The sequence below is a fragment of the Gossypium hirsutum genome, chromosome A08 (genome assembly GCF_007990345.1).
Source record: "Gossypium hirsutum isolate 1008001.06 chromosome A08, Gossypium_hirsutum_v2.1, whole genome shotgun sequence".
Lineage (NCBI taxonomy): Eukaryota > Viridiplantae > Streptophyta > Magnoliopsida > Malvales > Malvaceae > Gossypium > Gossypium hirsutum.
This window is the reverse complement of record NC_053431.1, coordinates 101,710,797-101,734,927: the sequence shown is the minus strand read 5'-3', so window position 1 is coordinate 101,734,927 and position 24,131 is coordinate 101,710,797. Positions and strand designations below refer to the sequence as shown.

General features: G+C 33.8%; 1 protein-coding gene across 1 annotated transcript; it reads right to left on the bottom strand.

Annotated features, from left to right (window-relative positions):
- Positions 1–1,723: 1,723 nt before the first annotated feature.
- LOC107938164 (UV-stimulated scaffold protein A homolog) lies at positions 1,724–4,419 on the bottom strand. Its single transcript, XM_041074270.1, has 2 exons — positions 4,139–4,419; positions 1,724–3,870 (listed from the first exon to the last, which is right to left on the bottom strand). The coding sequence occupies exons 1-2, from the start codon at positions 4,334–4,336 to the stop codon at positions 2,044–2,046; spliced, it is 2,025 nt and encodes a 674-aa protein (XP_040930204.1). The 5' UTR covers positions 4,337–4,419; the 3' UTR covers positions 1,724–2,043.
- Positions 4,420–24,131: the final 19,712 nt, after the last annotated feature.

Genomic DNA, 24,131 nt, shown 5'->3' with positions numbered 1-24,131 from the left:
AAGAAATCGCCTAAGAATGCATAGATTGCGAGATTAAAGTTTTAGTCCCGTGACATAATGAACAGGGTCTCGATCTCAAGGCTGAAGATGATCTAAGTTACTTTTCCACTTTATAGTTGAAAGATGAGTGATGGATTCACATAATTGTAGGGGATGAATTACTGGGCTACCTCTCCCTACTTAGTACTTACGTAGTCTTAAAGATTCAAGTTTTCGACTTTCTATACTCAAAAACAGTCATTATATATAAGAGAAATTATTAAGTTGGAATATGATTTTGCGGTGAGTTGTCTCCATTACCATGTTCATGTTCTTGGCTTTTCTTGATATTATTCACTCCTAGGGGCTGCTACTCAATTTCTTTCTATCTCAACCATGTCTACAAGACTTGGATCAAGTCTTAAGTTTATTAAATGAGGTTGGTAAACGTTTTTCTTATTAATAAAATTTTAAATAAATTAATTAATATTTTTATATATTTTTTCTTGATAAATTTATTTTACTAAAAACATTTAGGTAATTAACGAGTGTAAAATAATGCCAAATGTTTAATTATTATTTTATTATATCTTAAAAATAAATGACATGGATCAAAAATTTACTTACAGTTTTTTTTACTCCCTTAATAATATATAAAAAAATTATCCAAAATGTTAACCAATTTTATGGATTGAATTTGGTTGGTTCATTGTTTTTTTAACATCTTTAATATTTATCTTCTTTTTTCTTTTGAAGTACTTCAAGAAAACTTGAAATGGTTCAGCTGGAGCCAATGCCGAAAACAATAGTTAGAGAGTTTTAATTTTGTTTAAAGGTTCGATTTTAACTTTAATTGTTCCAATGTGATTATTTGACAAAAGAAGATTTTATATTGCCCTTTTTATGAATGGTTCAAATTAATGAGTGTTAAAAGTATCACTCCTAAATAATTTGTTTCAGATAAGAGAAAATATAGTTTCAATTTTATAATTAAACCCTACATTTTACTCCAAGATTTTTGTTTGAAAATGTCTTCTATTTTTGGCAACTGATTATACAAAATAGGATGTGCTTATCAGGACTACATCCCCATACGTCATCATCGTATAAATATGCATATTGAGAGAAAGAATGGGATAATAATAGCAAAAGGAGGTGACTTGGGTTCAACGTTACTTCAACTTGAAAGGGAAATTAGGCTACTTACTAGTAGAGACAAATTGTAATCCTGTAGGCTGAGGATATAACAAATGCTGAGATTCGACAATCTTTTAAGGGTAAACACATGAACCAATTGGGTTCAATTTTTGATCATTTAAATTAAACTGTAGTTAGTGATTCTCTGTTTACTGGTTTAAGGAGGGTCACCTACTGGCCCTACTGCATTAACTAATAACATTGATTGCCAACCAATCTAACATATAAGCAAAGCAAAAATACAGTTCCAACCTTCCTTCTATGTCCCATGTCTGACCTGGTTTGCTGGATTCCTCCTGGTTTTGCCAGTTGTTTGGGATATTATAGCAATTGTCTCTTGGAAGAACTTTGAACCTATATAAATTATCTGAATTATCTGAACTTTCTTTTAATGGGCGCTACATGCTATGGCATAGACCACGTAAATCATGGATATATATAATTCCTTGCATATAAGATGTAAATTTACTAGGCAATTTCATTTTGTTAATTTTAACTGTACAACATAGCCAATCAACCAGCACGAAGTCTATTGCTTTATTGCATAGAAAACCGATCTAACATTCTAGCTCTTTATTTATATTCCAAGAATTAACAAAACAAACACGTGAATATCACAAAACTTACAATATGAGGTCTATTGCTTAAATGCTATCATGACTGATTGAAAACGACACAACTAGACTCCTCAAGCTCATAGAGGAATTTGATCGAAATAGCTTGATTAATGCAATTAATATTTGATCGGTTTGTGCATTATATAAGCACAGGAACACCATTGGAATTTGTTTGCCCAGTACTTCCCTATGGATTTATCGGCGTAACACTTCAAGAAATGCCCGATAACTTAATAATAAGGAAACCCATCTACCATTGATTGGGAAATGTTTCTCTATAAGTTGCATCCTCACCCTGGGTCATCTGTCTTAGCGTTGCCTCTGTTGCCCGGGTGTTCAAAAGTCTCTGAGCTAACCTATCTTTCATTGTAACTTTCTTCCGCAGCATTGATGCTAGAGTTTGTTTGTTTCTCCCAACTGGATTCTCACCAACAGTTTCCCCCATGTCTTCTCCAAAAACTGTTGATCTTGATGTTGAAGCTATTGCAGCATCACGAAGAACAGCATCATTGTGCTCCCGAACTCTTGCTAGCTTTTCCCGCTGTAATGACTGTTTATCAAGTTTTCTCTTCCTCGCATCCTCTTTATCTCGCTCCCTAACATTCTTCACAGCTTGTTTTGCTAACTGCTCTGCTAAATCAGAGCCTAAACCAGGATCTGTATCATCTATTGAAGAACTCTGATTGATTTGGTTTCCTGCATCATCACGAGGTATAATGGGCCCATGAAATGGGCAAACCTTCAAGTCTCTTCTCTGACAAAGTCCACCTTTTTTCAAAGGTGCACGACATGGTTGGATCTCTCCTAAGTTTTCCTGGTAAACAATCGACTGAAGATTCAATTCTGCAATTTTCTCGGCTGGAATCACGGCATCATAATCTACTCTTCCCCAGTGATTGTCAAACTCCAAGCCTTTCTGATTTAATAATGTATCCTTATTAGAGACTGAGCCCCAATTATCCATGAAAGAACCCCACCTGAGAACTGGAGCTTCAGCCAAAAGCTCACTCCTAACAGACTTTTCACTACCCGAACACTCTTTGCCCTTAGAACTACTGCATTCTTTATCTTTGGCTTTCACCTTGCAAGAAGCTGACACTTTAGCAAGATTTCCACTCTGTTTATTAGACTTCTTAGAATTCCTATCCTCCACAGATTTACTTCTCTTTTCAATGTTGGAACTTTGAACCTCCCTTCGCTTCTCAGGTTCAGTAGTACTTCCATTCTCAGTCAATCCCAAATTACCTTCCTCCCAGAAGTCTTCCTCCTCTTCTTCGTTTTTATTCACAGTTTTGGGTAAAGTACAACCAGATTCTTCACAATCCTTCTTCACAGATATGAGACTGTTTCGGATATCAATCAAGTCCTTCAACATGGAATCTCGTGACCTGTTGTCAGCCACTTCAACCCTTACAAGAAGAGATATCCATTCTTGTACTGAAACCAGATGCTTGGTTACTAAAAGCTTATACAGCTCTCTTAATGCATCGAAAACCACTTTGTTATCGCTGTTCTCATGAACCTTTTCTCCTTCCTTTAATGAATCAAGACGGATCTGCCTCAACTCAGAAGATCGAAACTCTACAAAATCTTCGTCATCCAATAAGACGTGTGGCATGCCTTCCACTTTAGTGCGAACAATATCTAAACATTCTCCTATCTCATCAACTGTAGCCTGTATTTCTTCCTTAACAGAACTAAAATTCATCTTCAGCGTTTCAAACTTGTTCTGTAAAATCTCCCTAGTCCTTCTCTCTCTTTCCCTCCTCTCTCGTTCTATCCTTGCTGCAGTCTCCTGAAGGTTAGGAAACTGAAACCTGAGAGTATTCTTAAGATAATCAAAACCTAACCTAAGCTGCCTGTAATGAACCCCAAAAGATGCATTCCACTTCTCTAAGAACTCAATTGCCTTGGAACGCAAAGTTGATGCAATAGCCGGAGGAGCTGGGAGCGGCATATTTCTTCTAAACCCAACACTTAAGGCCAATAACTGATCTAAGTTCTCAACCAAAAGGGTTCTAAAAAGCCTAGACCGCATGAAAAGTTCATCAATTATAAGAAGCGTGAGATAACGAACCTGCAATAATAGCAAGTCTCAAAAACTCAAATTCCTTCGAACACCAATCTCTTAGCATTTTCCTTTTTCAATTTAGAAAAGAAAATAAATTATTAATAGTTAAAAGGATCCTGAATTTCGTTACAACAATAAAGACTGGATGCCCTAGAAATCCAATTGCAGAACGTGCATTAGGCAAGGAAACTAAAATTGAAGAAAGAAAGGGAAATTTAACCGAAATCAAAATCCACTTATTTACTAACTCGTTAGAGAAGGATAGATAGAAGACCTGGGAATGATCGCGTTTCATGAGGTCCATGAGGGTATGGGCGGCGAGTCGTAGCTCCGAATCGGAGAACCGCACCACTGATTTGATTGCTTTGAGAAGACGTGGATCAACCTCGGAGGCAGTCGAGTTCGTGGCTTTTTCTATCAAAGCCCCGACTTTTCCTCTCTCCTCCATCTCCATCTCCACCGGCATCGCCATGCCCCGATGTTATGAGTTTTCCAATTCTTGTTATTTATTTTTCAAAATCCCTAATTTATATTGCATCATATTATAATAACTTATCCGCGAAATTCCGTTGCGAGCAAAGTCAACAATTAACACGGATAGAGGCGAATACTGGACTGGGCTAAGGCCTAAGGCTGAGGGAATGGTTAAAATTTGGTTTACAGGCCTTCAGCATGGCCCTTTGGAGGTTTTGTGTGCTGTCAAAATCTAGCCCAAACACTAAATTAGCCCTATTATGCATTTCTTTTTTTTTAATCATTATTATTTCTCTTTTCATTTTACAAACGAATTATATTATTTTCAACTTTGAAAATATTTACATTAAATCAGCTAAATCTGTGAGTTGAAATAAATTGTTGATTGAGCTACGTTTAGACCATTATTTCAGTCAATTCAACGAGTTGAGTTTGAGCAACTGACAATAATTTTTGCCTTCACTGATTGCACCGCATTGATATAAATAAGGACAAAGTTAATCGTGTACTTGTTTTCTTTGCATCTGCATAGCATTTGCAGGAAGAATAGTAAATGTCTTGCTTTTCTTAAAATTCTATTCGATTATAAAAAATTGATTAAAAAAATTAAATTTTAAATTATTTGAATTAAATTAATTATATCAACTCGATTTTTTTTAATTTTAAGTTTAAATTGAGTTAAATTTTCGAATTCGAATAAATTAGATATAAAATTTTTTTACTTCCATTTTACCAATTCCTCCACTCAAATCCTTTTACTTTCCCCAACAAAAAATTACTTTCCCTCAACCCCCAAATTTTTTTCTTTTACCCTCTCCTCAAAATTTTTACTTCTCCCAAACCCCTGCAAAACTTTTACTTCCTTTTAAGCCTCAATTTTTTTTCAAATTTATGTTTACTATTTATATCATTAAATTAAATTTTTGTATTATTTGTATTATTAAATTGTTTAATCATATTGAATCTTTATCAATTTCTGTTAAAATTAAACTATTGATGATGCCATAAAATATTTGTGTTAAAATTTTCTATTGGTATCAATTTTACATTTTATCATTAAAATATCTTTTATTAAAAAACATATTTTTTTTACATTTAATATATTTTTTAATTTCAAAATCCATGGTGACAAGAATCAGAAGATAATTAATGTAACTAAGCAAGCAAAGAAGCTAACTTGTATATAAAAGATTAATAAATAAATTATGAGGGGATGAAAGTTAGTAACAAATTTGATTACAATAGCTGACAGTAGCTACAAAGACCCAAAGTATTTTTTAAAATTTAACTCGAACAAATATATTCGATTTAATTTGATTCGAATTTTATCTCACTCAACTCGATTTGAAAAAAATTTAAATCGAATTAAAATAATAAAATAAAATTTGTCAACATAATTAACTCAAAATCTTTTTCATTCAATTTGATTTAATTTAATTGAACGCTGACCCTAATTACTGATCATGCGTACACATTACAGTTTCTTTTCTTTTAATATACATATAGATTTTATATTTCTTTTATTGTGTCGACACTAGGCTTTCCATCTACTTGATGTTTCTGATTATACTTTATATGAAATTTGTATTCATTGGGAAATTTTGTTAAAACCTTTCAAGTCTTTCACCGAAAAGAAAAATTCCAGGAATGTAAAAGAAAAATATTCGATTAGAAACTTTAAAAATGGATAGGTATAGTGTTATTATTCGTGAAAATAATAATATTTGGCTTTGTTATAAAAAAAATAAAAATAAATAAAAAATATTATCATTTATTGCAATAAATAATTTAAAATAGTTATAAAACAATTAATTAAAATGCCAACAACCTCTTAATCTAATGATAGGAGTATTATATTTCTAGGTATAAGAGTTTAGGTTCGATATCAATGATCTTCATTCCTCTCCCCAATTATTAAAAATAAATGATGCTTATTATTTTATTAAATAAAATTATAATTTTACATATTTTTAATAATTTCATAAAAATAAATAATTTGAAAGTTCTTTTATCTATCATTTTTAATCTAAATCACAGTTTGCTTTTAGCAGACGTCTGGTTCATTAAATATTAGATTACGTTTTGTAATAAGATTATGGGAATGTAAGGTTACAGATGTAAGGTGAAATTACCTTATTTGTTTCATTTGGCTGAAATGTAAGTTTTAAGTATTTGGTTGACGGAATGTAAGATTACTCAAAAGCAAATTTTACTATATTGTCCTTATTATAAAATATGAACCCATTAACCAAATAATTAAATTAGCTAACGAGCAAGTTACTCCATGTAAAGACCCCATTTTTATTGGTGCCTAAAAACTCGATTTAAAGTTGAACTTTCTAAGACTAGCCATTTAAAACTTTAAATTGAGGAATTGATGGGAATACGAAGTTAGATAGTTGTATAAAAAAAGGAATTAAGTGAATAATTAACCAACATACTATAGTAATCAAATTGCAAGTCATTAACTAATAGAATTTAATAAAACATTGAACCAGACCTTAAATAGTAATTGAGCCATTAAAAGTGATGATCACTAATGTAACACCACGTACCCGAGACCGTTGCCGAAGTCGGACACGAGGTGGTAACGGACTTAATTCACTTATTTATACAGTTCATTTTACCATTTCCAGGCAAGCTGGCTAACTGCGTCACTGTTACCTTAAAAATCATATCTCGAGTTCCAAAACTTGAAAACTGATTCCGTAAATTTTCCCTGAAACTAGACTCATATATCCATCTACAAGTTTTTTTCTAGAATTTTTGGTCAGGAAAATTAGTACAGTTTATTAGTTAAAATCTCCCCTGTTACAGGGTTCGACTACTCTGACCTTCATGCATTACGACTTAGATATCTCCCTGTACAGGGCTTCAATACTTATGCCGTTTGTTTCTAATGAAACTAGACTCGAAGAGGAATCTGTACATATAGGGAATGACTTCTAATTATCTCTGGTTAATTTATAGTGAATTTCCAAAGTCAGATCAGGGGATCCAGAAATAGCTCTGGCCCTGTTTCACGAAAACTTAAACATCTCTTAAATTACGACTCATATGATCATTTCGTTTCTTTCATATGAAAATAGACTCATCAAGGCTCGATTACATAATTTATTCACTATTTAATTCCATTCCTACTATTTTTAGTGATTTTTCAAATCCACACCACTGCTGCTGTCAGCATCTATTTTTAAGGTAAACTTTACCTATTTCATGGTTTTCCATGAATCAACTAGAATTTGTCATACATAGCACCAAAATGATCATGATTAACCATTCCAATGGCTAATCGTTACCAAACATTTCCACACCTCTCAATAACCATATATATACAAAATGATTATAACGCTATGCTCAAAATATATAAGCCATTTTCGCATGGCTATCCAAATATATACAATACCAAGGTACTTGACTAAAAACAAAAGGGCAGTCCTATACATGCCATTTTCAGAGTTCAACTAAAAGAGTACCAAAAAGGGCTTTGATAGTGTGGATGACTTCGACTTTGACACTCCCGAGTCCAATAGCTAACGAACCAAAATCTATAAAACAGAGAATCAAAGAAACGGAATAAGCATTTAATGCTTAGTAAGTTTTGAGTAATGAAATCATGCACAATTGAAGTATAGCATTCATATGACTAAACGAATAATTTCATATACACATATTCTCACAATCATACCTACTTCACATTTCCAACCCTTATATTCATACATAAGGAATCAACTTGACTAAAAGCCGGAAGCTTGTTAATCGATTGAGCGAATACTATTTAAAAGGAATCAATTATTCCAATGCATATACAAAACATACCTCATCGTTGGGATTTTACGAGCGTATTAATTGAAATTATTACAGCAAGATCGCTCATTCCCAAACCAAGTACCTTCGGGATTTAGCCGGATATAGCTACTCGCTCAAATGCCTTCGGGACTTAGCCCGGATATAGTAACTAACACAAATGCCTTCGGGACCTAGCCCGGATATAGTAACTCGCACAAATGCCTTCGGGACTTAGCCCGGATATAGTAACTCGCACAAATGCCTTCGGGACCTAGCCCGGTTATCATTCGAATAACCATGCACATATATCAATAAATCATATCACATCTATATTTCATTTTCATCACTAGAACTCAAACACAAGACACTTATCAACCATTCCCATTTTCGGCTCAATAGCCACATACAAAGAGCATGATTTGATTTGCTTTATGACATGATCTCTATGCACATTTGGCTACCCGTCATAAGTATAAACTAATTATCTCGACATATAATTCATAAACTACGTTCCATTACTCAAAGACTTACCTCGGATGTTGTCGAACGGTTTCGACGGCTATTCGATCACTTTTTCCTTTCCTTTATCCAACTTTGATCCTCTAAGCTCTTGAGCCAGTTCACACAAGTTTAACTTATTAAAGTCTCATTATGCTAGCTTATGGCCGAATATGACAAGAAATTTAATAGGTCATATAGCCACTTTTAGCTCAAATACACAATGGTCATACGCATTTTTAATCACATTAAGCAATTTAATACAATTAATTTAACATTTCCTCATGTACACCTTTATGACCGAATACACATATCATTAACCTAATATCAATTAACTAAGCACTTTAACAAGTTTTCTTTAACTATACACACATTCGGCAATGACAAAGACAACTTAACCAACCTTAAATTCAACTTATAACAATATATACTCAATATTCAAAGCATTTAACATCACTTCATCATAATTTTACATCATGGCCGAATGCTCCTTTTAAACCATTTACCCTCACAAAGCATGAATTTCATCATCCAACTTACAAGCTTACAATCCCATGAATTTTAACCTCATAATATCTATCCAACTCTCACTCATTAGCTTCTATCATAAATCTCCAACAACACCAAATAAAAATATACTTCATGGGTCTAAGGTAGAACCAAGAAAGGAACTCATAAATATCAAGATGTAAGCAAACTACCATTGTTCATCTAGATTTAGCATGAAACAACAACTATCACCCTTATTAATTTCCATAGCCGAAAACTTTACTCATTCCAAAATCAAAATTTCAACATGGGTTACAAAAATAACTTGATATCTCACTCAATATCAACTAAAATTTCAAGAACTAGTATAAACTTCTTTACCTTAATATTGACCTAAGATGACCGAATGCTTCACTCCCTTCTTCCTCTTTTCATTTCGGCCAAGAAGAACCGATTTCTTCTTTTGTTTTCATCACACTTTCATTTTTCTTTTTCTTTTATTATCCTTAGTATTTCTTTTATTTATTTCCTTTCTTTTACATAAAATAATGACCATTTCATGAAGATTTACTACATATTCTAATATATGCACCATCATGGCCGGCCACTATGTATAAAAAAAGGAGTATTTGACATGCAAAACCATTGTTTTCACTACATGCTTTAATAGGTCCTTATAGATTAACCTATCACATTTCAAAAGTGTCACACATAAGTCCTATTAACTAAATTCACATGCAATTAACTAAATCGAAGCTTAAAACTTTCACATACTCATATTCACATATTTTAGACAATAAATATTATACTCAAATATTTCGGTGACTCGGTTTAGCGGTCCCGAAACCACTTTCCGACTAGGGTCAATTTAGGGCTGTCACAACTAAATTAACTATAAATACAACAAAGGCAAGCGCACTTATCGAATAATAGTATAGCTATGGTGAGTAGAGAATATCGTATCCACGAGGACTAAAAGTACTAGTAATTATCGCCTTCTTATTATCTAGCTGACAAATTGAGGTGATGTGTTTTAATATAAAATTACTAAACTAATTTATCTAAGAATGCAATAGAGGATAAATCAAACAAATAATCGAATAATAACCAATGGGATAGACAATACCCAGGACAGAATCCACCTAGACTTCGCCTATTATTATGAATCTAAATTAAACGATTTATTCACTTGTGTCTTGATCCATAGAAATCCCTAAATTATGTTAACATATCTTTTAAGAGTAAGAACAACTGACTCTAGGTTGATTAATTGAAATCTCTTTCTAATTAAAACCCCTATCGTTGCATTAACTCAATCTATGAATACCCCCTATTAGATTTGACTCTAATCTAGTAGATTTATGTTGTTCTTTTTCTAGTATTGCATGCAACTCCACTAAATTATGGTAGATCTATTCTTAAATAGGGACTTTTGCTTCACTGAATTAAGCACATTAAATATGAATTAATATCCTAAAAATATTAAAACAAGAAATTAGTACACATAATTGAGAACAAGAATCAAGTATTTATCATGTAAATCAAAAATAAAATAATAAATAGGTTTCATCTTCCCAAGGTATCTAGGGAATTTAGTTCATAATCCTGAATAGAAACATCTCAAAGTCAGAATAACCACAAGATATAAAGAAACTCAATAAAACTTAGAAAGAAATTAAAGGGAGATATTGAATCTTGATGAAGATCCGCTTTTGAGTTGGTTCCGATGGCGTTCTTCGAGTGTTTTCCTTGATCTTCTCTGGTTTCCGCATTATGTCTTCTTCTAATCGGTATTTATAGACTTTAAAATGCTTAGAAAGCCTAAAAATTGGGTTTTTTCCATGTATTTGGGAAGCAGGGTATGAAATCGACACGGGTTGGCATATGGGCGTCTGTCTAGCCTGTGTGGAAATGCCCATGCCGTGTGGATCCTGAAAAAACTCTATTTGTCCGATTTTGGCTTGTTTTTCGCTCCTTTCACTCCCAAATGCTTTCTTAAGTATAGAAATATGAATTTAAAGGATTAGGAGCATCAAATTCACTAATTTGCATAATTAATCATCCAAAAACGCATTAAGAATGTGATTAAAATATGTTACTTTTATAGCTTATCAAAAGGAAAGTTAGGTCTTTTACTTTTCTATTGCCATAGCTTTCACAAGGAGAAAGGTGGGATTTTTCACTTATTTTTTTATTGAATTTTAACCTTTGATATTAGATTACTAAAGCCAAGTGTTGGGACATTAAATTGTTGAATTGTTGAAGTTTTAAGTGAGAACTGTGTTGAATATTAAGTGTTAAGTATGCCTCATATTTCAGTAAAATGTAAGAGATAATCTCCTAGTTAAACTTTGTTTATTTGTTTCAATCAAACTCTGATTAGTCTATATTATTTTATTATTTGACCTACAAATTTAGCTTATAAATAGCTCTTTTAAAACCTTAGAAAATACACTTATTAAAAATATTAGAACTCATAACACTTTTGGAGAATTTTGTGTTTACATTTTGAGGGTTTTTTTTTCGGGTTTCGGGATTTAGTTTTTATCTCCATCTTTTGTGCTCTTCGTTCTTTTGCCATTATAGTAAAATTATCTTTGCTTGTGGTTTTTTTATTCTCTTTGGAGGGGTTTTTCCACGTTAAATTTGTGTGTTTAACTTCTCAATTTATTCTGTTATTTTGTACTTGTTCATTGCTTAATCAAGTCAATCCCCAACATTAAGTAGAAAGAGAAAGAGGATGAGAGTTTTGAATATTATGGTATAGAATGATAATTGGTAGTTTTTATAGTATAATTACAAAGTCGGATCATGAATTGATCAGGTAGATTGTTAAATATGAGCATGTCAAATATTACAATTTACGAGACTAAATTGAATAAATGTTTAACATGTTTAATTTGAATGTTTATGTAACAGCCCATTTTTCAGTGAAATTGGAACAGTGGTTTCGGGACCACAAATCCGACCCAAAAATATGATTGATTTTTATTTCATTATATGGTCCGTATTATAATAGGCATGTCATGTGAAAATTTTGATATGAAAATTTTATCAATTAAGTGTTTAATTACGAGAAGGACTAAATAGTGTAAAATGCGAAAGTTGAATTCTGGTAGCTATAAGGATCAAATAGCTATGGAATTCAAAACTTAAGGTCCTTATATGGTAATTAGACCATTAAGAGAAGTAAGTTAATTTTTCTTGGTGACTCATCCATAGAAATATAGAAAAAGGTCAATGACTAAATTGGAATTTAAAATAATTAAATTAATTAAAAGATGATAAAAGTAATATCATATTATTATTGTCATCTTCAACCTAAAATTTTATGGAAACCCTAGGAGAGAGAGAAGAAACTTTCAAGGCCTAATTGGGTAAGTTCTCTTGTCCCGTTTTTAGTAATTTTGGTATTTTTGAAACCGAGACAGCTTAATCTCTCTATTTGAGGGATTAATTTGAAAAGTTATCAATGTATGAAAAAGGGTCATGGATGTATTATGCTGGAAATTAGAAATTTATGGTAGAAAATGAAAGATTATTGATATATAAACAACTTTTACAAAGTGATTTTTGATGAAAACTTGATTTAGAGACTAAAATGTAAACATGTAAAATTTGATGAATTTTTTTGAAATTATATGAATACATGTGCTGGAAAATTTGTAATGGAGCTTTGGTTAGGCTTGGAATAGGCAATAATTTGCATAGGTTTCATTTTCCGGGCTTAGGGATGAAATTGGAAATTATGAAAAAGTTAGGGGCAAAATGGTAAATTTACCTAAGACATAAATTGAGTCCATTTAAATATGAAATGTGTGAAATTTATGGTTAAATTCAATTATATAGATCTGGAAAACACAAACCCGAGGCTAGATCGAGGAAAAGAAAAGATTTCAGATTAGTAGATTATTACGCGAACAAGTGTCGAGGTAAGTTCGTGTAACTTAATTGGATATGTAATTATGTTACTTGAAAGTTGTGTTTGTATGTAATTGATCTATGCTGATGCGTCTTACTTGTATGCTATGATAGAAAATTGACATATGCCTGAAATGGTGAAACAGGGGTAAGTCCCAATTGAATTTTGAGTTCTGGTGAGTAGATGTGCTTTCCCGAATAAGGTCCTGCATTTGTTGCAGATAGGATTTAGCTAGGACGAGTAATCCCATTGACCTTGTTATATAAAGGATTTAGCTTGGACGGGTAATCTTAATATAATGCCTCTCGAGTATGCATTAAGATTAGGGTTTAGCTTGGACTAGTAATCCTAATCAAGCTCCTTCAAGCTTACGTTATATAAAGGATTTAACTTGGACTGGTAATCCAGTTATACGATATGTGGCTTGAGAGTGTGGTCCTTGGTTAAGTTCCCTAAGGGGTACCCGTGAATAAGACATTGACGGATTATGGAATCGTACACTTCGAGTGTACTACTTGAGCATCCATCAGAATTCAATGATTCAATGGACATGTATCTCTTGACTTAGCATGAAAATCTTGAGATGAAATGATAATGACTTGAAAGAATGTTGCATGATGAGCTCATCTATTTTTATTTGAAAGTATGTAAGTGTTGTGACTAACATGTTTGATTGAAGGCTTGTGCTTAGGAAATTTTGCTAATGGACGGAAAATATGATGTCGTGTGCTTAAATTTAATAAGCAAGATTGATAAGTTTAGTTTCCGTCATACGAACTTACTAAGCATGTAATGCTTACTCTGTTTATTTTTCCCCTATTTTATAGTGCTCGAAAGCTCGTGAAGGTTGGAAGATCATTGGAGCATTGTCACACTATCAACTAGCATTTTGGGTATATTTAGTGAAATCATTTTGGTATAATGGCATGTATAGGAAAATTTGGCCAATAGTGGCTTGAGAATGATGTTTTGTAACCTAACCATTGTAATGGCTAGTAATGGTATATTTTGGCATGATTAAGTAGGTTATGATGATATACTCATATATGATATGTTATGTGTATGTAATCCAATGATGTTAATGCCTAAGTTAAACCAAGGTGAGTTTATTAGCACTTGTGCTTCCAATAATGTGCTATGTTGGTTGATGAAATTGTCTATTTTGAATGCTTGGATTGGCTGGTATTGGATGTGTGTTTCATGTGCAGGTCTTGGGTGTGATTTTGGGTGAGAAAGGAAGCTAGAAATGGCTTCATTTTGTCCACACGGGTAGGCAAACGGGAGTGTGTCTAAACCGTGTATGACACACGGCCTGGTAACATGGGCATGTGGTTAGATCGTGTGTCCCCTGCACCTTAATTTTGAGAGATAGAATGCTCAAAATTGGACACACGGGTAGAGACACGGGCGTGTGTCTCAACCGTGTGTGCTACATGGCCTAGAACATGATCGTGTGTCTTGGCCGTGTAAAACCTGCCCCTAATTTCGAATTGAATTAATTAACCACATGGCCTAGTACACGGGCGTGTGGCATGGTCGTGTGTGTAAGTCAGAGAGTTACAGGGGTCGAATACGGCCTCTAACACATGCATGTCTCAGGGTCACACGGGTGTGTGCCTTAGACCACACAGGCGTGTGAGCCCTGCACCTTGGAAAATTTTGTAACTTCACGAAAAATTCTTAGATACTCGTATTGGGCATTGAGGGCCCGATCAAGGGACGTTATGAATGATCTCGATAAATGAATAGTAATTTACATAGTTAAATGGAAAAATGTTTTGAATGTTCTGGTAATGCTCCGAAACCCCGTTCTGGGGACGAGTAAGGGTTAGGGGTGTTACAGTTGGTAACTATGATTACTACATGGACCGGTATTGTAAAATTATGAAATTGCCTTATTAAAAAATGCTAGACATATGTTACTGGTGGGAGCTTTTTGGCACTACGGTGCAATTCATTTTGCCACTACTGTGCAACTTATTCTAACAGTTCAGTGCAATTCATTCTATGGAGTGTTAGGGGGATCAGTGCATTTATGCCTGATCAACAGTTCAATGCTTATTGTAAAGTGTTGAGGGATTAATCCGCATATCCGTACTCATGTTTGCATCTAGAAAACGGTTTCTATAAGTGAATTAAGATAAGTTACTCTGATTTTGATATTGATAAGTTATTTTGACTCTAATAATGAAATGTTATTTTCAAAATGATGTTGATAATGATAATTCTAAAAATGAATTTGAATATTCTGGATACTACAAGTGATAAAATAAAATAATATTCCTAGATTATCATTGATTTGATTCCATGTACTAGTAAATGCTTAGTATTTTCATGATTCTTATGTTTAAATTCAAATGATATTAATACCACTGAGTATTCGTTACACAATGTACAATTTTGTTTGTTTCCATTCGTAGGCCTGACTTAGGTTCTTGGCGTATTCGTGATTTTGTCAGCATTTGACCTCCTATAAACGAGTTATCACTTATAAAGTAAATATAACACCAAAAATATAAGAATTGAAAACGATAGTGCCCGCAAGTGCATGGGTCAAATTGTATAGTTTTATAACAAAATGCTGGATGTATTCCAAAGATCGTACCTAAGAGAGGATGGAACAAATAAGGAAAGTAGTTTTTAAAATACTAAGTATAAGTAGTAATAGTTAATTCCTATATTACAATGGATCATAAAATAGATTACGAGGACTAAAAATAAATATCTAACAAAAATAGAGAAAGAAAGAAAGATAAACAAACAAATTAAATCGATAAACTAATTAGGAAGATTAACTCGCTTCAGGGTTTGCAACTACCTTCTAGCTCTAATTAACTTAATTGATTGGGTGATACTCTCTTATCTCCTGACATCACTTTTTCAACCAGGATAAGTTACCATTTACTCAATTTGACTTTATCTTCCTTTATCGTCTACCTTATGATAACTTATTAGGGTTGCTAATCCTAACAGTTTAAGAACACATAATTTATACCAACTAATTCATCTCGAGAAATCCCAAATCCTCTATTAGTCACATCCCCATCCATTCTTTAACCTCCCCTAAGGATTTAGCCACTCATGTTATTCATAATCGCAACTTTGATTGAATAAACCATGTAAGAAACACGATCAATTTAGAGAATAAAAGATGTTTGAATAATTATAGATTGAGTATCGAATGGAGAATAGAGTAGCAAACCACTCGATTGGAATAACAAAATAAAACAAGTGCAAAGCTAAATACTTTAATTAAATAAACAAGTCATTGAATCAAAACTGATTTAAAAAGAAAAACAAGAAAGCATTTAAATAGCTAAAAAGAAAATAAACTAAAATTAAGTCTAAACTACGAGGGTTTTTGAAGGCATCGAGGACGAATTGATTACATTCAATCCCTAATATCTTATTTATAGAGGTGTTGGCAGCCCAAATTAGGTCTTTGTCATGTCTTAGGTCTTTGTACAAGTTTGATTGCGTAGGCGAAAATAACCTCGAATTACTTGGGTAGGATGTCGATATGTGTCGTGCCACACTAAGGCTATGGTGCGGCATGACACCCAGTTCCAACCTTAGTCAATTATTTGGTGCTTTGATGGCTCGAGAAGCTTGTGCATCACTCGTCCCTTGCTTCCACATCAATTGGGCCTTTATATCTTTGTCCTACACACTTAATTGGACACATTAGCACAATCTGAGGCCCGTGTCAGCCTATTGGGTCACAACACCTAAAAAATTTGTTAAAACACTTATTTTTATATTAACTTTCTATCATAAGGCTTAAATACTGAAAATGAAATATAAAATCTTAAATTTCTTAGAAAACAAACCTTTTAAGTGCGAAATTGACCAAAATGAACTGCTACATTTGCCGGTAGGTCAGCATCCAAGTCATCAATACTCAACTTAACCATCTATTGTAATATTTTCCTATGTTTAGTTTTATATGGCATGTATCTAAGTCATTAGGGAGTGCTTTGAAGTCTTATTTCATTTTAATTTATAAATATGTTAATGATGCTTGCCTTGATAAATGGTTGAGTGATTTTGGATTCTACTTATCTTCTAGATATGTATATATAGATATGATTAAGTAACTTTGGTTGAATGACTAGTTGTCCACAAGTTAGTAGTTAGTTTAATTATACTAGTTGTGTAATGACTCGATTTCTAGTGGTGTTGGAAAATGCAGTTTTGAAACCTCATTTCTGAAAACCGAGTCCATAAATATTAAATAGGAATATTTACAAAGTTATTATATATATTGATATTCTATAACACTCGGTTATTTTTACTAACTCGAAGTTCAAAGAAGTTAAGATTAAATTGAAAGGATTAGCAAATCTTTGGACTCTATTGAGAACTTTAGAAAAATTCAAAGGCTGAATTTCAAATAGTTGGATTTTAATTTTATTTCAGTTAGAATGGGACTAGATGGTTTCATAGTGAAAGACAAAATGATTAAGGATGATCAGTTGTGGCGGTTAGTGAAGATCATGCCAAAAGAGTATATATATATATAGGGGTGTGTGTGAGTGTGAGTGTAGAGACAGAATTTCTCAATTCTGCTTACACATTTCTTTTCTTCCTGTAGTACTATCTTCTTCAATTACTTTGAAGAAAGAGAGGATTTAGTTAAAGGTAGCTTTGCATGCCGTAGCATCCGTGTGAATTGAAGTCTGATAGTGGAGAAATTAGGGAATTGGTAAGTTTTCTTACTCTTTGTACTTATGAATTAAAGAAAGAGATAGAGTAAGACCTCTTAAAAGCTTCCTACACCGATGGGTTCTGGGTTTTGATATTTGAACATATTTAGCTTACCAAATAAATCATTGTTATGCTTAGTTGCCAAGACAAATGAGGCTCTGGCGATTCGGACAAGCTAAAATAACAAGGATAAGGAAGCAATGTGAGTTTTTGTACTCCATTTCTGAAATACTTAGTAGCTAGTCGAACTTTGTTGAATGGGAATGGTAAGCCTTTATGAAAATTTCTTGATGTATGGGTATCTATTAAAGTAGTCCAATACATATATCATGTTTAAAGTGATAACGTACTCTATGCTGATATGTAAGTGAAATGCATTTATCCTATGATTATAACATGGGAAATGTCGATAGGTTGATGAAGATGGGATTAGGAAAAAGGGTGAATTAATTTGATACTGCCATATAGTGTTGTTGAGTGCAAATCATGATGTACGAAGCTTTGGGCTTTGTGGAGGAGACATTGCAGTGTTTGAGCATCAAGGTTAGCAATAGAAAAAGGGAGGAATGGGGGAAGGAAAGGAGAATTGGAATTCTGTTAAGATTTTTCTATCTAGGATTTCTGGAAGAAAACCACAATGTGTAAAGCTCCGAGCCTTGCAGAGGGGATACTTTGGTGTTCGAGCATCAAGGTGAAATGTGAAACAGGTCCTTCGGGATGACACCATGATGACGGTTATTAGGTTCTATAGAGCAACACCAAGACGACAGTTAGTAGGCTCTATGGGGCGACACCACAACGACGGTGAAGTCCTACGAGGTGACATCTCAAAAGAGGTCTAACGTGTAAGACCATAGCTTGGCTATGACAACCAGGGTAGTCTACTGAGAAAGTAAACACCGGGTAGTTTACTGGGATAAGAAACACGGGGTTACACTGGAAAGGTCCGTATATTAGTATACCAGAAGATAATTCACCAAGGGTGATTATTAGAGTGGTCCAGAACATGTTTCAAACTAATAAGGGTAAAAAAAGAAAGTGTCTCTTCAAATAAGGAGGTATATGCATTATGTTCAGTCTAAGATCGCCAAGGGAGGTGCGGATCCTACATTAGTTGAGTGGATGTAAAAATTGGGCTAAACAGTTGATCATCCACCCAGTAGACATAAGTTTGGGAAAACTTATCAATGTCTTATGGGAAGAAAGTGTTAGCATAAGACTGAATGACTAGTGGAGTCCGCTAAGGCTAGTGAAAGGTGGGAGTCCATTAGGACGATGAAGAGTGATAATGATCTAGATAATCTACCTTAGGCTAGAGCCACAGGTCCAATGAAACCTCTAAAGGAAGGGATTGAAAGAGTGAGTACAGTGGAGGTTTCACTGTAAGCATTAGTATTACGAGGAAAAGAGAATGTTAAGTAAATATGGTGTTTTGTTAAGGACACACGTTTCAGTAGTTATTGAAAAACACTGAGTATAGCCATTCTAGAGTAATAAATATGAGTATCATGGATCATGTCCGCCAATGAATGGCTTAGGGTAATTAAGGCACTGGTCTTGCCAACTAAGTTGGCAAATTCTTCTACAAAAACCAGAGAGTTTGGTTTTAAGCCAAATGCTTTATTTTCTCAAGATCTAGGCATATATATATATACAAACTACGTGAAGATCTCACTAAGTTCTTTTGAACTTATAAAATTGTTGCTTGAATGCATGATTAGGTAAAGATATAGGCATCAAGAGGGACTAAGCCAGTTTCCGCCGAAATAAATGGCGCGCTGTAATTGTTCACGTATATAGAGGGGCACCCATAGAGGCCTTACTTCAGGGTTTAAGTCAATTATGACTGTATTCAAGTATAAATCCAAAGATTGTAAATAAATGTTAGAATTAGGGTTGTAAGGATTACCCACCAGTTGTGTACGAGTTTAGATTTATTTAGACTCTCAAAATTTTAAGTTATTAGAGTATGTAATTAAATCCGAAACAGAAGTACCGTTTAAGTCATTCAAGTTGGTGTAGCATATAGTACCCGAATCTGGCGATCAGGACGGGTATAGGGTGTTACAAATTCGGTAAATAATTTAGCTGAAAATGTGGTTAATTAAGGCTTAAGGAATAAATTGTAAAATTTCAATCACTATAGAGTTTTAATTAGGAAAAAGGCTTGGGGACTTGGATAATAATTATCTAGTGGACTAAAATGATTAATAAATAAATTTATAATAATTGTTAGTGGATAATGATATTGGATGCCATTAGATTAAACTAACTATAGATTAATGTGTAAACAATTATGATTAAGTTAATTAACCAAGTTTAGTTACAACTAAAGCTAGTATATAAGTTAAATTTTAGTGGAAAAAAGATGAGAAAATCATCATCTTCAACCTTAGTGTGGTCCTCATAAACAAAGAAAAAGAAAGAAGGCTTTGAAACCCTTGTGACATTCGACCAACATTACAAGTAAGTCCCTAGGCCATTTTCCTTTGATTTTGATAGATTATTTTACCATGGAAGCTTGAATTAGCTAGCTCATATATCGATTTGTCAATTAGTGAAATTTTGATAAGTTACCATTGTTGAGAAATTGAAGAATAGGCTTGAAATTGAAAGAAATTAAGCTTAGATTGTGAAAAAGACTAAATTGTAAAGCTTAATAAGCTTAGTTGTTAACTTTGTTACATTAGGGGCCAAACTGAATAAAATGAAATATTGTTATGAAATTATGCTCAGAATAGAAAGTATAGGATTCCTAATGAGTAAATGTGAAATCTAATTTTAATCCAAAGCTTATATTGAATGTATACTTGTCCCGAGTTTAGGGACTAAATTGCATAAAATGACAAATATGCTTGACCTTATGTTTGAATGTGAAAATATGGAAATTGATATTGTTTGTTTTTGTATTGCCATACATAGCAAGCATCGATGTTGAGCCTGTTGGAAAAATCCGGTTCAAAAACAATTTTCTTGCATAACAGAAAATAAAAATTTTGATAATCGAATCGATTTGTGATATTTATGGCAATAAACCCTTCACCGAAAGTGCATTTATTTTTTTGGCTAGACGAATCCTTGTTGTTCTTGGCTTTCAATCAAATGACCTTCTTCGCTATTCTCGTACCACGAACAATTTCAACAATGGGCTCGAATGGTTCGAATCAAACACAAAACTAGAAATAGTTTTCTTTGTTTTTTGTGTGAAAATGAAAATCTCTTCTCAACAGAAACTGACAAAATTATTATTTCAGAAAATAGATTTAATACTTTAGAATAGCATCTCACTACTTTCTGGCAAAGTAACAATATCTTAAAGTTGTTTTGTAACACCCCTAACCCGTATCCGTTGTCAGAACAGGATTTCGGAGCATTACTGGAACTTTTAGAAACATTTACAGATAAATCATGCAAGTTACTATTCAAATTCTGAAATCATTCATAATATCCCTTAAATGGACCCTTGAGGTCCAATACGAGCATTAGAATCGAGTCGGGGCTTAATCGGAACCTTTAAGAAATTTTCACGAAATTTTAAAAATTTTTCAAGGTGTAGGGCTCACACGGCCGTGTGGTCTAAGGGACATGCCCATGCTGCAGGCCGTGTTCGACCCCGTGTAACTCTCTGACTTATGCACACGGCCACGCCACACGCTTTTGTGCTAGACCGTGTGGTCAATTAATTCATTCTAAAATTAGTTTCAAGTTTTACATGGCCAAGACACAGGCCATGTGCTAGGCCATGTAGCACACATGGCTGAGACACACGCCCGTGTGCTCACTTTTGAGCATTCTGTTTCTCAAAATTTAGGTGCAGGGGACACACGGCCTAACTACACGTCTATGTACCCGACCGTGTGTCACACACAATCTAGACACATGCTCGTGTGGACAAAATAAAGCCATTTCTAGCTTCATTTCTCACCCAAAATCACACCCATGTCCTGTACTAAAACTCACATCTATAAACCAACCCATTCAAGCATTCAAATCAAGAAAATTCCATCATTCATCATGGCATATCATTTCATGCATACATGTCTACAATCTAACCTTAGTTCAATCCATGTATTAAACATGATTTAATTAACTACTTAACATATATGTAGCTACCATAGTTTGACATTACAAGTATATTTAAACAAACCATTACTAGTCATTCCAATGGCTAGATTACAAGCATCATTTACATTTACATGCCAATATAGCCAATATATCCTATACATGCTATTACAACCATAATTGATTTACCAAATTGTACCAACATGGGCCAATGGATAGTGTGAGTGATCTCTGCCGAGCTTCCGATTTACTCTAAAATAGGGAAATAAAGCTAAGTAAGCATAAAATGCTTAGTAAGTTCGTACAGCATGGAACTTAACTTACCATTCATTCTATTTTGAGGTAACTATGTAAGGCATAATCAATCAGTTTGATCTCAAGCCCTACACACATTCTCATTGCCCTTGTTAGTCATATATTCCATATTAACATCAAAACATATATGGGCTCAACAACAATCAAGTTTTCAAGCACATATTCTTTCAACAAAATGTAATCATTCAATATGCATAATTCATCTTATTATCTCAAGTATAATTTCATAATAGTTCATTTCGAGTTCACATCATTTCATATCAGAACTTTACTCATATTACTCAAAACATCAATGTCACAATTAGTACACTCAAGGTGTTCAAGTCTATAACCAAGAATGAACATATATTTATCAAATAAAGTCCTTGTACAAATATCATCATCTCATGTTTTCATATATCATATGTCATGTATCATCATTTACCTGTATTTCAGCCGGATACGTGTAATAACTCATTTCTTATCCATATCTTTTCTTATCAAGATTTTTACACGTTGAATTTATCTGAAATATCTATGGTTACACATGTAGTACACTCGAGGTGTACAAATCAGAATCTGTCAATTCATGTCCAATGGTACCCATAGGATACTATATCGGAGAGTACGCTCTCGAGCCACACATGTATACAACAGGATTACCAGTCCAGGCTAAATCTTTTTATGACATATGTTCTAAAGAGATTGATCTGAATTACCCGTCTGGGCTAAATCCAATTCATAACATATGCTCAAGAGGATTTATATTAAGATTACCCGTCTGGGCTAAATCCTTCAATAAATGAGGTCAATAGGATTACTCGTCCTAGCTAAATCCTGTTAGCAACAAATGTAGGACCTCATTCATTCCGAGAAATCACATATCAATTGATATTCATTTATTCAACGAGATTTAACATTTTCAAGCATTTCCTAGCATGTAATTATTTCATACATCTATAACATTCATATAATTTTAAATGCTCACATTTCACTTTTGTTCCAAGCATAAAAGTAACAATTTTCTTATTTTTTCCTTTATCAGACATTTTCGATAATCGGGCTTTGTCAGGTATATTTTCAACGTCATATACATATATGATATTTATTGTAACGCCCCAAAAAGGTAGGGTCTGTATGTTTGTACGTGTTAGCATAAATTCCATGTTTGCTTGAATGGTTAGTTGATTTAAGTGTGTTGGGGGAGTTTGAGAAGTCCTAGCTTCAAGTTTCGGTTTTTGCAGCATATTTTGTTTTGCCCTTAAAAGAACCTGAGCACTGGTACTTAGGCTTTATAAATAATAGAGTTAGATGGTTAGCACAAAAAGTCGTGTGGCTTGGTGACATGTGGCGTGGTTTGGCAGTAGGAAGGCAGGGGTTCGAATCCCTTGGAAGGCAATGAAAGTTAATTTTGCAGCTTAGGACTGCAGGAGTTTGTAGTGAATTCGAACTCTACTAGTGGAAGTTTGAACTGGTCTTGGTTTGTTGGGAGAGGGCTAGGGAGAGATAAGGGGAGTGATTTGTGGAGATTTTCTAGGAATGGAGGGGAGGAGTGTTGTAGCCGAAGTGGGCATCTTGCTTGTGCAAAATCGGCTAGGGGAAACACACTCTGGCATTTTTGGCATTTTGGGGTTTTTGAGGAGAGGTCGAAATCTCTTTTTGTTCCATCCTCGGGATTTTGTTCATCTTTTGGTTCTTTTGGTCCATTTCGGGGTACCTTTCTTCTCTTTTGTCGAATACATTCTCTTCCTTTCTTGTTTCGCTACATTTCATTTTGGCCAAATAACTCCACTCTTTCCCTCACCTATTTGGTTAGTTTAGTCGAACAACTTCTTGAATTGTATTCATTCTCTACTCATTCTTAAGTGTGTCTTTTTTCTTGGGGTACTAGCCGAAACTCCTTTGGTTCTCCCTCTCGACTTAGTTGGGTGGTTTATTGGGCTAGCCGAATATTCTTCTGTCTAGCCGAAGCTCTCCCTGGTGAAGTAAGGTAAGTCTCCTTTTGGGTCACCGAATCCCTAACAATAGCCAA

Bases quoted from the DNA above. Each gene is read 5' to 3' on its own strand.
- LOC107938164 (XM_041074270.1), bottom strand. From the start codon at position 4,336: ATGGCGATGCCGGTGGAGATGGAGATGGAGGAGAGAGGAAAAGTCGGG. The intron at 3,871-4,138 runs GTCTTCTATCTA...CTATTATTGCAG, and splicing joins TGAAACGCGATCATTCCCAG to GTTCGTTATCTCACGCTTCT.